The following is a 12326-nucleotide window of genomic DNA, read 5'->3' on the forward strand; positions in this document are numbered from 1 at the left end:
CAAGCCCACGCCAGGCACGGCTGTTGACAGTATTTACATATATACAGTAATATATAAAAACAGGCAACTCCAGAATAGGGGTTGTCATCGAGGAAACCGATAGGGTGACACAGGTGGTGGCCATGGCATTGAGGATGGTTTAATTCATGTCTACAATCTAAAGCGAATATGCCTGAATGAGGTATCGTCGCCCACTAGTGGTGTTTCTTCCCACCCTTTCTCTCCAATAAATTTGAAATATTTCTTAATTTTCTCTTTAACTCAATGCAATTACAATAAGAGGGGAAAGATAACTGTGTGGGAATGGAGAAGGGAGGAGTTCATATCAAACCTAAACGGCAGCTAAGGCCTTTGAATACAGTTAGCCTGGGCCTGGAAGTAACTTGGGCCTGGAAACTTGAACAGAAAATGACACCTACACCTGCTATTCACCATGGCCTCCTGTTCACACATCTTCGATGAAGGCAGAGCTTGCCAGAACAGTGCTCTAGAATGCTCCAACATTGCACCTAGCGTGCTCAATAAAGCATGGCTCAGAATCCCTATTGTTTTTTTCCTGAAAACATCCCTTTGACTATGAATTTAAATAAGTCTGTATTATACAAAGGAAGTAAAGAAAGGAGTAAAGAAAAAAATATTCAGTTAAGGACTGCACTTTCTGAATTTAGCTCAACAGGAATGCATGTATTGTTTGATATATTTAGATCATAACTAAATACTGTATTACCATAGAATACAAACTCTTACCTAATTACTCAAAGACTTCCACCAATTTTCTGTAATAAGTGTATAATAGTATATGAGGGAAATAGGTCCTAAGTCCACAAAGGACAAAGGCTATCCTGTCCCTATCCTCTCTGAGTCTAGCAAGTGACATCATTACTTCTGTCTTCACTGTCTTAACAGTTATGTTGTGAAAGAGTGAAACATATTAAAAGTCAAGAACCAAGCGAAGCCTGCTTGGCCTCCATTTCTGAGCCGGTAGTTTACTCAATATGGGGTCTTGCACACTCAGTAGATGTTTCCAGGGAAAAAGCTCAAAGGAAGGGGGCACATCTCAGAGGGAAGAAACAAGCTGGTATAATCCTGCCTTAAAAGCCATGCAAACCCTCAGAGTGCTGTCTTCCGTAACCTGCAAGGGCTGCCTTTGGTCTGCAAATGACAACCAGTCCTCTGACATGACTCACACAAGTCTCTCTGATAGACTTTGCCCACTTCCCCAGCACCATAGCTCCTCACTGCTCCTCCTATCAGCATCCGCTGTCAGTACATCCACCCACCCTGAATGACATCAGTTACCATCAGTCCCCAAAACACTACTTTCTCTTCCCAGTCCCCTCCAGACCCTGCACAAACCATGCTTTCTTTTGGCAACATTCCCTACTCTACCTGGCTAACATCCATTGTTTAGGCCTCTAAATGGAAGACATTTTAACCTGATGAATCTAACCTGGGTCAGGTGGCCACCAGGACCCTCAAAACACCCAGTATAGCATCTATTGTCACTACAGAGCATCCACACCTTTCCTGCCTCGCCCCACCCCTATCTCTCCTCCAGAAGAACGTTCAGAGAGTACAGCATCTTCCACACTACTGCCTCCCTGACCCTACTCACAGTACTGACCCGGCTGATTAAATAGCTGCTGAATAAATTTGTTTATAGATAATGACTATATAAAATGAAGTGGAAATATTATTAGCAGTGCATCATAACTTGCCGTCAAGTAAGAACAGAGGACAGACCCTCCATGCAACTAAAATGCAGTTGAAAACTATTTTTATTTTACAAAAATATTATTCCCACCCAAATTTCTCAGGGACTCTATTACTAAGTATAGATGTAATCCCACTTGAAGGGTTTTTAATAATGTACAATTTTGTGTGCCTCTAGCAAATGGATGTTACAAAATGACCCCTGCCTGACTTCCCTTCAGAGCTGTGCACTGTGGCAGGTGTCTATAATCCCAGCACTCAGCTCTGAAGCATGAGGAACACAAAATCAAGGACAACTTGGACTTTCTATCAAGGTGTTGTCATAACAACAACAACAACAACAAAAACAAAAAACAAAAAAAAAAAACAAAAAAACGCCTTCCCCTAAATGCCTTCCTAAAGCAGATGGAACTCTAACTCCCCACTTATTTTTCCCTAAATGAAGGATTAATAAATTTAAATTTGACCCAGGTGGGGTGGCCCACACCGGTAACCCCAGCACTCAGGAAGTAAGCCAGCCTGGTCTACAAAGAGAGTCCAGGATAGCCAAGGCTAACACAAAGAAATCCTGCCATGAAAAACCAAAAACAATTAATTAATTTAAACTTGGGTCTGGAGTGATGATTTCATGGTTAAAAGTGCTCCCTGCTCATGAAGAGGATCTGGTGCTGGGTTTGGGTCCTAGCACCTACACGGCTCACTACCATGTATAACTCTAGTCCTGGGGGATTCCATGCCTTCTTCTGCCTCTATGGCACCAACCATGCATGTGGTACACAGAAAGACTTACAGGCAAACTAAAATGAATAAATAAATTAAAACTTGAAAAAAGTTTTAAATTGAAAACAAGTCAGCTATGTGCCATGAACAAACCAGTCAGTCTCTAATATTTCCATGACGTTTATGGCCAACCCACCCTGACTGTGCCCAACGCTGTCTAATATTTCCATGACAACGAAGCTTTCTTTTGAGGACCATTTTAATATTTTCATTAAACCATGGAATCATTGACCTCATGTCTGAAAAAGGTATTAATATATTAAAAATTATTCAACAATTTAAATGTTAACCTTTATATTAAATGTTTCGTGTATTAAAATATATCATGTCTATGCTGTTTCTAAACATAGTTAAATACACCTACTAGCATAATTTAGGGGAAAAGCAAGCCTTTGCCTTAAAAACCGCCACACTTCTCAAGAGCAAATGCAGTAAGTCACACATATTTGGGCAAATGGAGTTGAGTGGACATAGTAATAAAACATTAAAGTCACCAATTTATCCCTCAGTCTGCAGATGGGCACAGAGGATGAGAGTAAATCCTCACAGTCCATCACTGCACCAAATACCAATTGATGAGGGTCACAGCTGCTTAGAGACAAAAGTCATACCATGTAAACAGATGGACAGTGACACCAAAGGAACTTCATGAAATCTGATACTTCCCACAAATGTTCAAATCTTCCAGGCAAAAGGAAAGGAGGACCAAGAATTCTCCCCTAAAACAACCTACACAAAAGCCTTAAGCAAGGCACTCCACGTAACATGTTGAAGTGTTGAGTCTTTACAAATCACTATGCAGGGCAGAGGAGGTGGGTCAGTGGCTAAAGTGCCCATGACAGAAACTAAGAACCAGAGTTTACATCCCTAGAATCCACATGAATATCAGGTGGGTGTTGGGGTATCAGGCATACTGACAGACCCTTCTTTACCGAGTATAGTGGCAAGAGGATGATTCCCAGCATCTATCTCTGCCCTCCATGCACACACATATATGCCTACACAAACACACATGTACCTATATGTGTGCAAACATGCGTGCAAGTGTGCACATGCACATACACTGCAAAAGGGAAAAAGCATTCAGAGCAGAAGATAATACAAAGCTCCATCTGCACTCTGAATCTTTTTCTACAAAAGTCAAGGAAGGACCCAGCAAAGACTCTTCAGATCTCAAGATAAGGACACTTCACTAGCCTGTTTCCTCATCTGCACCTTGGATAGCAGACAGCACAGCTGTGGGGTCACTGGCCTTCTGGGAACCACAGGCACCTCAGTATATGAACCAAATTCTGCCCTGGTGAGGATGCGTAACATGACTCACAAGACATCTGAAGAGAATTCTTCATTCCACAGAAAGAGAATTCTCCCTTTTAGGCAGAAGGTATTCGTAGAGGTCAAGACGACCTAACCATGGTCACAGTCCCAAGAGCAACATCCGAGAGACTGTTGGTATGAGATACATCTGTGGGCCTTGCTTTCAACCTCAAGAATCCCACAGCACTCCCACACTACTGAGGCAACCATGAGCAAGGGACAGAGCCCCACACTACCTAGGACAAACCTCCCTTCAGAACCAGAACCTGCAATGCAGTCCTTAAATACACTGCCTCGGCCTTTCAAGCTGGCCCTCAGAGCCCACTAGAATGAAAACCCCACAGGCATCTCATCTGCCTTGCCCATGAGTGCACTTCAGTGACAGAACCCAGTATGATGTAGAGAGCAGACATACAGTAAATAGTCAGATTTTGGTGGATGGATGTTTTAAAAAGAGATGCTGCACTTCCCACCGTTTACTCTGCATCAGAATCCTGGGTGCGTACTGCTTACCATACAATACAGTCACTCTCAGAGCATGAGTGAGAAAAAGGAGAGCTAACCGGGATCAATAAAAGCCTTGAGCACTTAGAGAGCATTTCAAAGAAATAATGAAATACACTCTCCAATCCAAAGGCAGCTGTGGCAGGTGCATTACTCCCTAATGGTGGCCACACCCTAATCTCTGGGTTCTCTAAATATGTTAATGACAGGACAAAATGTGCCTTGTGGAGGTAATTTGGCTTATGGAGGTCATCTTGGAGTACCTGGATGGGCGGATCTAATGATGCCAGCCCTTAAAAGCATAGGACTTTCTCTGCCTGGAGACAGACGTAAAAGTCAGAGATTTAAACCATCAAATAGACTCAGTCCAGATGATAAACAGAGACACGTGAAAAGGAGAGAGTCAACACTGCCTCTAAAAGCAAAGACTGGAAGCCTACAACTATAAGAACTAAACTCAATGAAACCCTACAGGAGCTCAAAAGCCTATCTGTCTTCAGAGTCTCTACCCTGCCAACACCTTGACTTCAGCCTAGATGCACTCCCCCAAAGCACCCACACTTCTGAGCTTCAGGACTCTGAGTCCTGTTAAGTTCTTGTGCACATGGCAATTTGTTACAGAAGCAAAAGAAAAAACAAAGCCAGTGCAACAGCAAGGACCTTGACAACTGAGGCAAATAGCTTGTCCTGGCCAACCTCCTGTTCTGTTACTATGGTCCTCTCCTTCAGTGCAAAGGGCAGCGGGGAGGCAGACAGAAATCCCCACATCTGTGTCTCCTCTCTCTCTCTCTCTGTCTCTCTGTCTCTGTCTCTCTCTCTCTCTCTCTCTCTCTCTCTCTCTCTCTCTCTCTCTCTCTCCCCCCCCCCCCAGGGAAAAATGCAGGAAGGACCTCAAGAACAGAGAAAACAAAAACCAGTTTTACCTGCTGTGCCTAGCCCACATGGACAGCCAAACCTGCCCATCCTGCTGAGTGGTGACAGAATCCATGTTGTTGCTAGGTGGCCCAAAGCTTCTTGTAAGAGTCTCTTTTTGTTTTGTTTTTTTTTTTGGGGGGGGGGTTGACTTGGTTTTTCTAGACAGGGTTTCTGTGTGTAGCCTTCGTTGTCCTGGATTCGCTTTATAGACCAGGCTGGCCTCGAACTCACAGTGACCTGCCAGCCTCTGCCTCCCTAAATACTGATATTAAAGGTGTGTGCCACAGCTAAGGGCTATTATCTTAATGATACAGGCCCTGTGAACACTCAGGATTATCAGTGTGTCCATGACTTCTGTGCAGTCATCCTTGAGACAGGGCTCCATGCACCAATCCGCCTTTGTATTTATTGGAAAACTACCTTTCTGAGAATCTCAGTAAGGAGGGTTCCTGGAACAATTCTAACATAAGAAGCACTGTTCAGTAAGGTTATAGGTCTGGAAGTTCATCTCTGGCTGGTGGGTTTTGGTTTGGCTTTTTGTTGGTTGGTTGGTTGGTTGGTTGGAGTTGGTTTTTTGTTTGTTTGTTTTGTTGGTTGGTTGGTTGGCTGGTTGGTTTTTTGGCACTATCTGAACCAAAAATATCATTGTTCGTTTACATCTTCTCCAGGATTGTTTTGCTTATTCTGCTTCTGACTTCTAACACTGATCTGCAGAAGGAAACATCTATCTTACCAGCAGGTTTTTTTCAGCATGCAATTTATACTAGTTCTGTCAACCAAACCATCATTGGGCATCTAGTACACACCAACCTCTTGATAAATCTATATAGAGGTAGAGAAAATATTTCAAAACATGTCTGTCCTGATGAGCTTCTTTTCATACAGAAATGGCATATTAACAGAACAGTCTTCTCCCATGATGTGGGGCCATGCATCTGGCTGCTGTCCTCTGAGCTCTTGGCACGATTAACTGCCCATTGGCACAATTAACAAGACAGGTTGCTTACACTGACCATCACAAACTAAAATTTCAGCCAAGTATCAAGAGAACATGTATGCTTATTACAAAGCAAGTATAAATCCCAGTATTCCAATTAAGGCACTACTTACTTCAATAAATAACATGACAGAATGTTTGAAAGACATTCCATCCCAGAAGAATCTCCCCAAAACATTTCCACACAGTGCCGATCACTCACTATAGTCTATCTCAAGAGCCCCACGTTTTGACTTTATAAAGAAACAGTTCTCAGCAGAAGCAAAGGGACACACACAGAATTCCACTCTCTACACCCAGAAGATGTGCACGGGGTACACTGAAGGCATCTTAATTAACACTTGTTCACGAACCTACCAGTCCGCAGGATATAACAGGACAGGATGTAACTAACAGAGCAGTCAGGTTTGAGATGTATTTCCATGGTGTTGCAAACCCTCCCAAATGGAAAGGAATTTCAAGTTAAAAGCTGAGCTGTTATTGGACAGGTGATGAGGGCCGTGGTGGCTTCTATTTTGAAAGCAGTTCAGACACTCTATGAGAGGAGGGATTTGACTGTACTGTAAACTCAACAAGTTTCCAAAGAATAAAGTGAAGTGAAATTAAATAGGCACCAGAATCAATTTCCATGTCTTCTAAAATAACTCATATTTCCTAAACTTGAAGGACAAATAGTTTACCTCTGTATCTTATAGGGAAGTAAAGCAGCCCACAAAAATCACGCTTTTCACACCATTTGTAATGACCTTGACCCTTTATGCCTCACAAAATGTCAACAGGCTGCACAGATCTACAGCAGTACATTTATCTACGTAATGCTGTTGCTTGGAGCACTGCAAACATCTCTCCAATAAAAAACTACATCTTACTTGAAATTACAGTGATAGAAGCAACAACCAATGGAATCACAGACCACAAAAGCAAGCACTTGGTAGATTTAAAAAACCTGAAATGGAATTCACTACTTCAGGAGTAAAGCCATATTAAGCTGGTCACAACAGCTGGTGTGTGTGCACCCTGCAGAAGCACCTATGAGAAACGCATAGCGTGACTACCACCTCTGCCTCGGGCAACAGCTACAGAGTCAGAGCTGAGCCACATGCAAGAACTTCTTCACAGTCAGTTCAGAGAGTCCACTCTGAGATGCTTCAAAAGCCCACTCCAGGGTATAATCTAGCTTCAGGACCCTGGCAGAGACTGATCATCTTAGGACACCCTAGGAGAGCATAGTACCCTATAGTGAGACCCAGCTTCACAGAGTCCAATGTGATTACGGCATCATCTGTGTATAGTGACGAATATATTATTTCTTTGACATAGTGTCTCTCTCTCTCTCTCTCTCTCTCTCTCTCTCTCTCTCTCTCAAACAGGAAGGCAGAGAGAGTGCTGGGTACTACCACATGCTACTGGAGGCACTTCACCAGAGAGCTCAGAAAACTCAGATATATTTGTTCTAGAATTTCTATAGACAAAACCCTGATGACCAATACCCAGACTTACTCGCATTCCTTGGTTATGGTTTGGTGTGTGTGTGTGTGTGTGTGTGTGTGTGTGTGTGCATGTGTGTGTGCGTGTGTGTGTGCGTGTGTATGTGTGTGTCTTTCTAATGCATTTTTGTCATTGTATGAGCTAATTATTTTTATGTGGTCTTACCCAATCCCAATGTTTTGCTATCTAACCACAATCTCCTCCTTCTACTGGCTTTAAAAACACTAATAAGTAGCTATCTCTCCATTAATCATTTCAAGACTTTTCTTTACATCTGGGGGGAGATCTTTCTCCAAATGGACTCTTCCTCAGAAATATAGTATTTTCTAAAACACGTGAAAGATGGGTCTTCTCTAGTCGCGCCTTCTGTACAGGCACACGAGACCTCGGGCTGGGACTCAGCCACACCCAGAACATTCTTCTCCAACTCACCCCTTGGGAAATGGACTGAAACACTCCGAGTATGACTGGGCTAAATTATATCACCAAGTTCCAGCCAGCCCCAAGTTTCTACAAAAACAAGTCACGCCGTCCAGGAAAAGATTTCGTACTCCAAAAGCATCAGTGCTTGAAGTGTCGGCTCAGAGCATGCCCACTCACCACAAGGGGCTTCAGGAGGTCCATGTTATAACGCAGCACTCGCTCAGCAGCATCCAGCTTCTCTCTGGGTAGACCACAAAGGGCAGACACTTCCGCATCGCCACGCTGAATGATTTCTTCCGATTTTGATCCATTACAGAGACTTGCCAAATTTAACTGGTAGCCTTGTAAAAATACCTGAAAGGGTTTCACGTAAACAGAGGTGAGAAGAAAAAGATTATCAGGAGGGAAAGCTGGGTCCTGGGTGCCTCTGACGGGGGTGTAACAACACAGCTTGGGAGGTCTTCAGAGGAGCACCACGGCAGTCACCCATGGGTGAGGTCTTCTTCCTGCACCTTCGAGTGAATCACAACATGATCACCCACACGTTTTCAAAACTGCACGCATGACTCAGGACCTCCACACTCCTGACCCTCTAGCACAAGGAAATGCTGAACACAAGTCTTTTTCTCAACGTGACTGGTACACATGACTCAACTAATGGGAACCCAGAGTCTAAACTTTGGAGCCATCAGAGGAAAGTCATCCAAACTATTCTGGAGTTTATGACATTGGACACTGAGATTAGGTTAATTTGTGGGGGGAAACCAAATATGCTGTAAATCTGTGGATATACACAGATATACACACTTAACAAATGCATAGACCTGTGTTCAAGGAATACTGGGATTGGGAATATCTTGTCTTGCTTGCCCCCCAAAAAAGGATACAAAACAGGGGGCCACTATCGACTCGTCAGTAATGCACCACTAAGACACTCTTACCTGTTCTTCCCAGCAAGCCTCTCTTTGATTGTACACTCCCACCTAGCTGGCCTTTTCTGGGTTTACACAAACAATACTTTTTCATACCCGAGCCTCACTGTCCAGCAGACAGAAATCTTTGTAATGACATGGGCTGTCTTTGCTTATGAGGCTCACACTTATATCAATAGTACTAGGACAGTATTTGTTGAACAAAAGAATGAATCAAAGTCTTACTACAGGATTACCAACCCCTCGATCAGCTGAACTGAATGCAGGCCGTCCTGGTCACAGAGCAGCCCTGGGGAAGCAATGCAAGTGATGAACCCAAAGCCTCTCAATGCTCCCGCAGCTCTGGAAAGACTGCAGAGTCTGAGCCGCCGTGGCGTCCACTCAATTGTCACCTACTGCCAGACACTCAAGCACACTCCAGGCTTACTTCACCTTTTTTCCTTGTTGCCATGCTGTGATGAAGAACCCCGACAACACTGAAACCCTATTACCATGCAAAGACCTGCCCAGGATGCCTCTTAGTTTAAACCGATGGCACGTTAACAGATATGAAGCTGGCAGGGGGCGATGGAAATTATGCTAAACGAAACAATTTCAAAAGTCTGCTGCCTCTGGCCCACCTCCCAACCACACAATTGGTAAACACAAGGCATATTTTCCCAGTTTCATAGGAGCAGGCAGTAAGCACATTTTTCTAATTTTAAAAATTCTCAGCCATCTGAGATCTATTCAAGCATAAACACGCCCATTGCTTCTGCTTACTGTAAAGACAGGCTAGTATAGAGGCAAAAGGCCACATGGGATCAAGTCTCTTTTCTGCCAGAGAATAAAGTTAAGAAAAGGCTTTGAAAAAAAAAAAAGGATAGCCATGTCCCCTGCCCAGGAGTGGTGTGAGAATAAATGATGCCAGGGAAGTTCTCTAGGACCCTAAAATGAAAAGTCTATGTAAGCATCAAATTTGTGTTAAAATTTTAACAAAACCCTCCTTATGGACCTTCCCCATTTTTAAAATGAAGCAGGAAGTGTTTTGTTTAATCTGCTTTGGTAGATTCCTGTTCAAGAACGCACACCTCTGGCTCTTAGTTCACAACTACATTTTTTTTTTAAAACATTAATTCATCTTAACATAAAACAACAAACAAAAATCCCTTTAGGAAGTCACTACAATATCAAAGAACAGATCCAAAACCAACTTCGACAAGCTGAACCACTCACTGTAGGGTTTGTCTCTGCTAGCCAGAGCAGAGAAGATGATGGGGGGGGGGGGGAATATATATATATATATATATATATATATATTTTTTTTTTTTTTTTTTTTTTTTTTTTTTTTTGAGCTCTAACTACCTTCTTCACAGATTTATCAAAGACGGGGGTTTGTTTCTTTCTCTCCAGACCTCTAACACTGTAATAGTGATGGGCCCATTGCTTTAGCTGAAGGCAGTAGCTTACCTTCTGGAGACTGACATCGGCCTGCAGCAGGCTGTCCACAGTAGGCCTTGGGAGGGACAGATTGTGATGCAGGAATCCAGAGAACGTTTCATTGTCCACCAGGAAATCCTGGAGCTTCAACTCTATTGGGAAATGATGTTTTGTTTACAGTTAATAACTCAAAAAAAAAAAAAAAAAAAAAAAAAAAAAGACTCAACCACTATGGGGCAGGTGGAGAATGATAGAATATTGATTGCTTCATTTTAAATGGATGGGCAGCCACAGGCTTCTGGCTTACATACACTGGGAAGTGAGTTACGGGAGCTTTGTCTCACTGGGAAAGACATGAAAAGATTGCGTCCTGATGACATGTTTAGCCGCGCTCAGTGTGTGCTCCCACACTCAAACAGCACAGCAGTGTTGCTACACACACGGTCCTTCCTTGTTTCCAGCTGAAAAACCTAACCTTTTAAATGATCTCATCCATCCTACCTGAGGTTTGTGACAAGAGCCCTGTTGCTCCCGACTCCCCAATGGGGTAGCATGTAGCTAGAACGGGAAATACTAAAAGCCTTATTATATCCACAAACTACAGGAGCTAATCTCCTGAATCAGCGGGCAATGGCTCTCCAACTGTCCTGTGGACCAGAATCGCTTGATGGGCTGCTTCAGCTAGACTTCCGGACAACAGCCTTGGAGCACCTGATGAAGGCGGCTTGCGCTATGGCTGCAGCATCTGCATTGTCTCGCCAGCTTCCAGGTGGTGCAGATGCTGCCAGCTGGGACCACACTTTTCAAGACTCACAGGGGAGACGTGTGGTGCATATCCAGGTACTTTTACAGACATGGCCTCTTCTTGATTTCAGAACAAAAGATGGGATACAGAGCTGTAAAGCCCAGTTCCCCAAAACACTGAGAAAAACATGTAAACAGATGTTTACTACATTCAGTGATTTCTAACGCCTTTCCTGCTGACTCCCACTAAACAATAAGCTCTCAAAGTGTATCCAGAAAAGGTTTCAGTCCAACGGCATAAAACAGGAACATCACTGGCCAAGAATTCAGAATTTTAGTCTCTGCCTTGAGGCTATGTGTGATGGCACCACATCAATATACCTTAGCATCTTTCTGTGCCTCGGGTCCTTCATCTGTAAAGCAAGAAGACTCTGAGCAGATGCTGGGCGGGAACCTGTCTCTCTGAAACACTGTCATTTCCCTGCTTTATCTTACTGACTATCTTTCTCCTCTCTTTCCACTCTAAACTTCTAATAACCAAATTCCTTTTTCTGTTTCTTTGCAACTAAAACAAACAACAAAACCAAAGCAAACAAAGGACCCAGTTCATCAGTGACCAAATGGCTACTAGGGCAGGCAGTGCTTGCAGAACTGTGGCCCTCGGGCCGACACACAATCTGACCACTAGAGGGCAAACTTCACAAACCCAGAGGGGTTTCATCTGAAAACAGGACTACAGTGGGCATTGGTGAGAACAAGACTTTATCCTGGGTTCTAAAACGGTCTCCCTATGTAGAGACAAGTAAACAGCTCAGGCTGACTCTCAGTAGATCTGCATGATCCAAGCATCTGCACTGGGCAAACCAGTAATTTTGAATAGAGCAGCTGAAAAGTGATTCTCAACAATGCCTATATAGTTAGCTCCAAGGGTTCCTCATGAAACCCCAAAGCTGATCCTAGGCCTGTTAGTGTCCCTCCTTGAAATCAGCACTTGAGCAAGCTGTCACCTGCCTGGCGTTTCCATCATACAAGGTAGCATACTGATACCACTGAGCTCAATTCTACAGTTGTCATGTCTCTGAGCACCGAAGACT

At 43.5% G+C, this 12326-nt stretch overlaps 1 protein-coding gene across 1 annotated transcript in view; it reads right to left on the minus strand.

Moving 5' to 3' along the window:
- The window catches only part of Abca1 (ATP binding cassette subfamily A member 1), a 124188-nt gene that overhangs the window by 58481 nt on the left and 53381 nt on the right, over nt 1-12326 (minus strand). Inside the window, exons 6-7 of the mRNA XM_051162082.1 lie at nt 10519-10640; nt 8315-8491 (exon numbers count right to left, since the gene is read on the minus strand). Of these exons, the coding sequence (XP_051018039.1) occupies nt 8315-8491; nt 10519-10640 (299 nt within the window). The remainder of the gene's footprint in view (nt 1-8314; nt 8492-10518; nt 10641-12326) is intronic.

Source organism: Acomys russatus, chromosome 2, assembly GCF_903995435.1.
Source record: "Acomys russatus chromosome 2, mAcoRus1.1, whole genome shotgun sequence".
Classification (NCBI taxonomy): domain Eukaryota; kingdom Metazoa; phylum Chordata; class Mammalia; order Rodentia; family Muridae; genus Acomys; species Acomys russatus.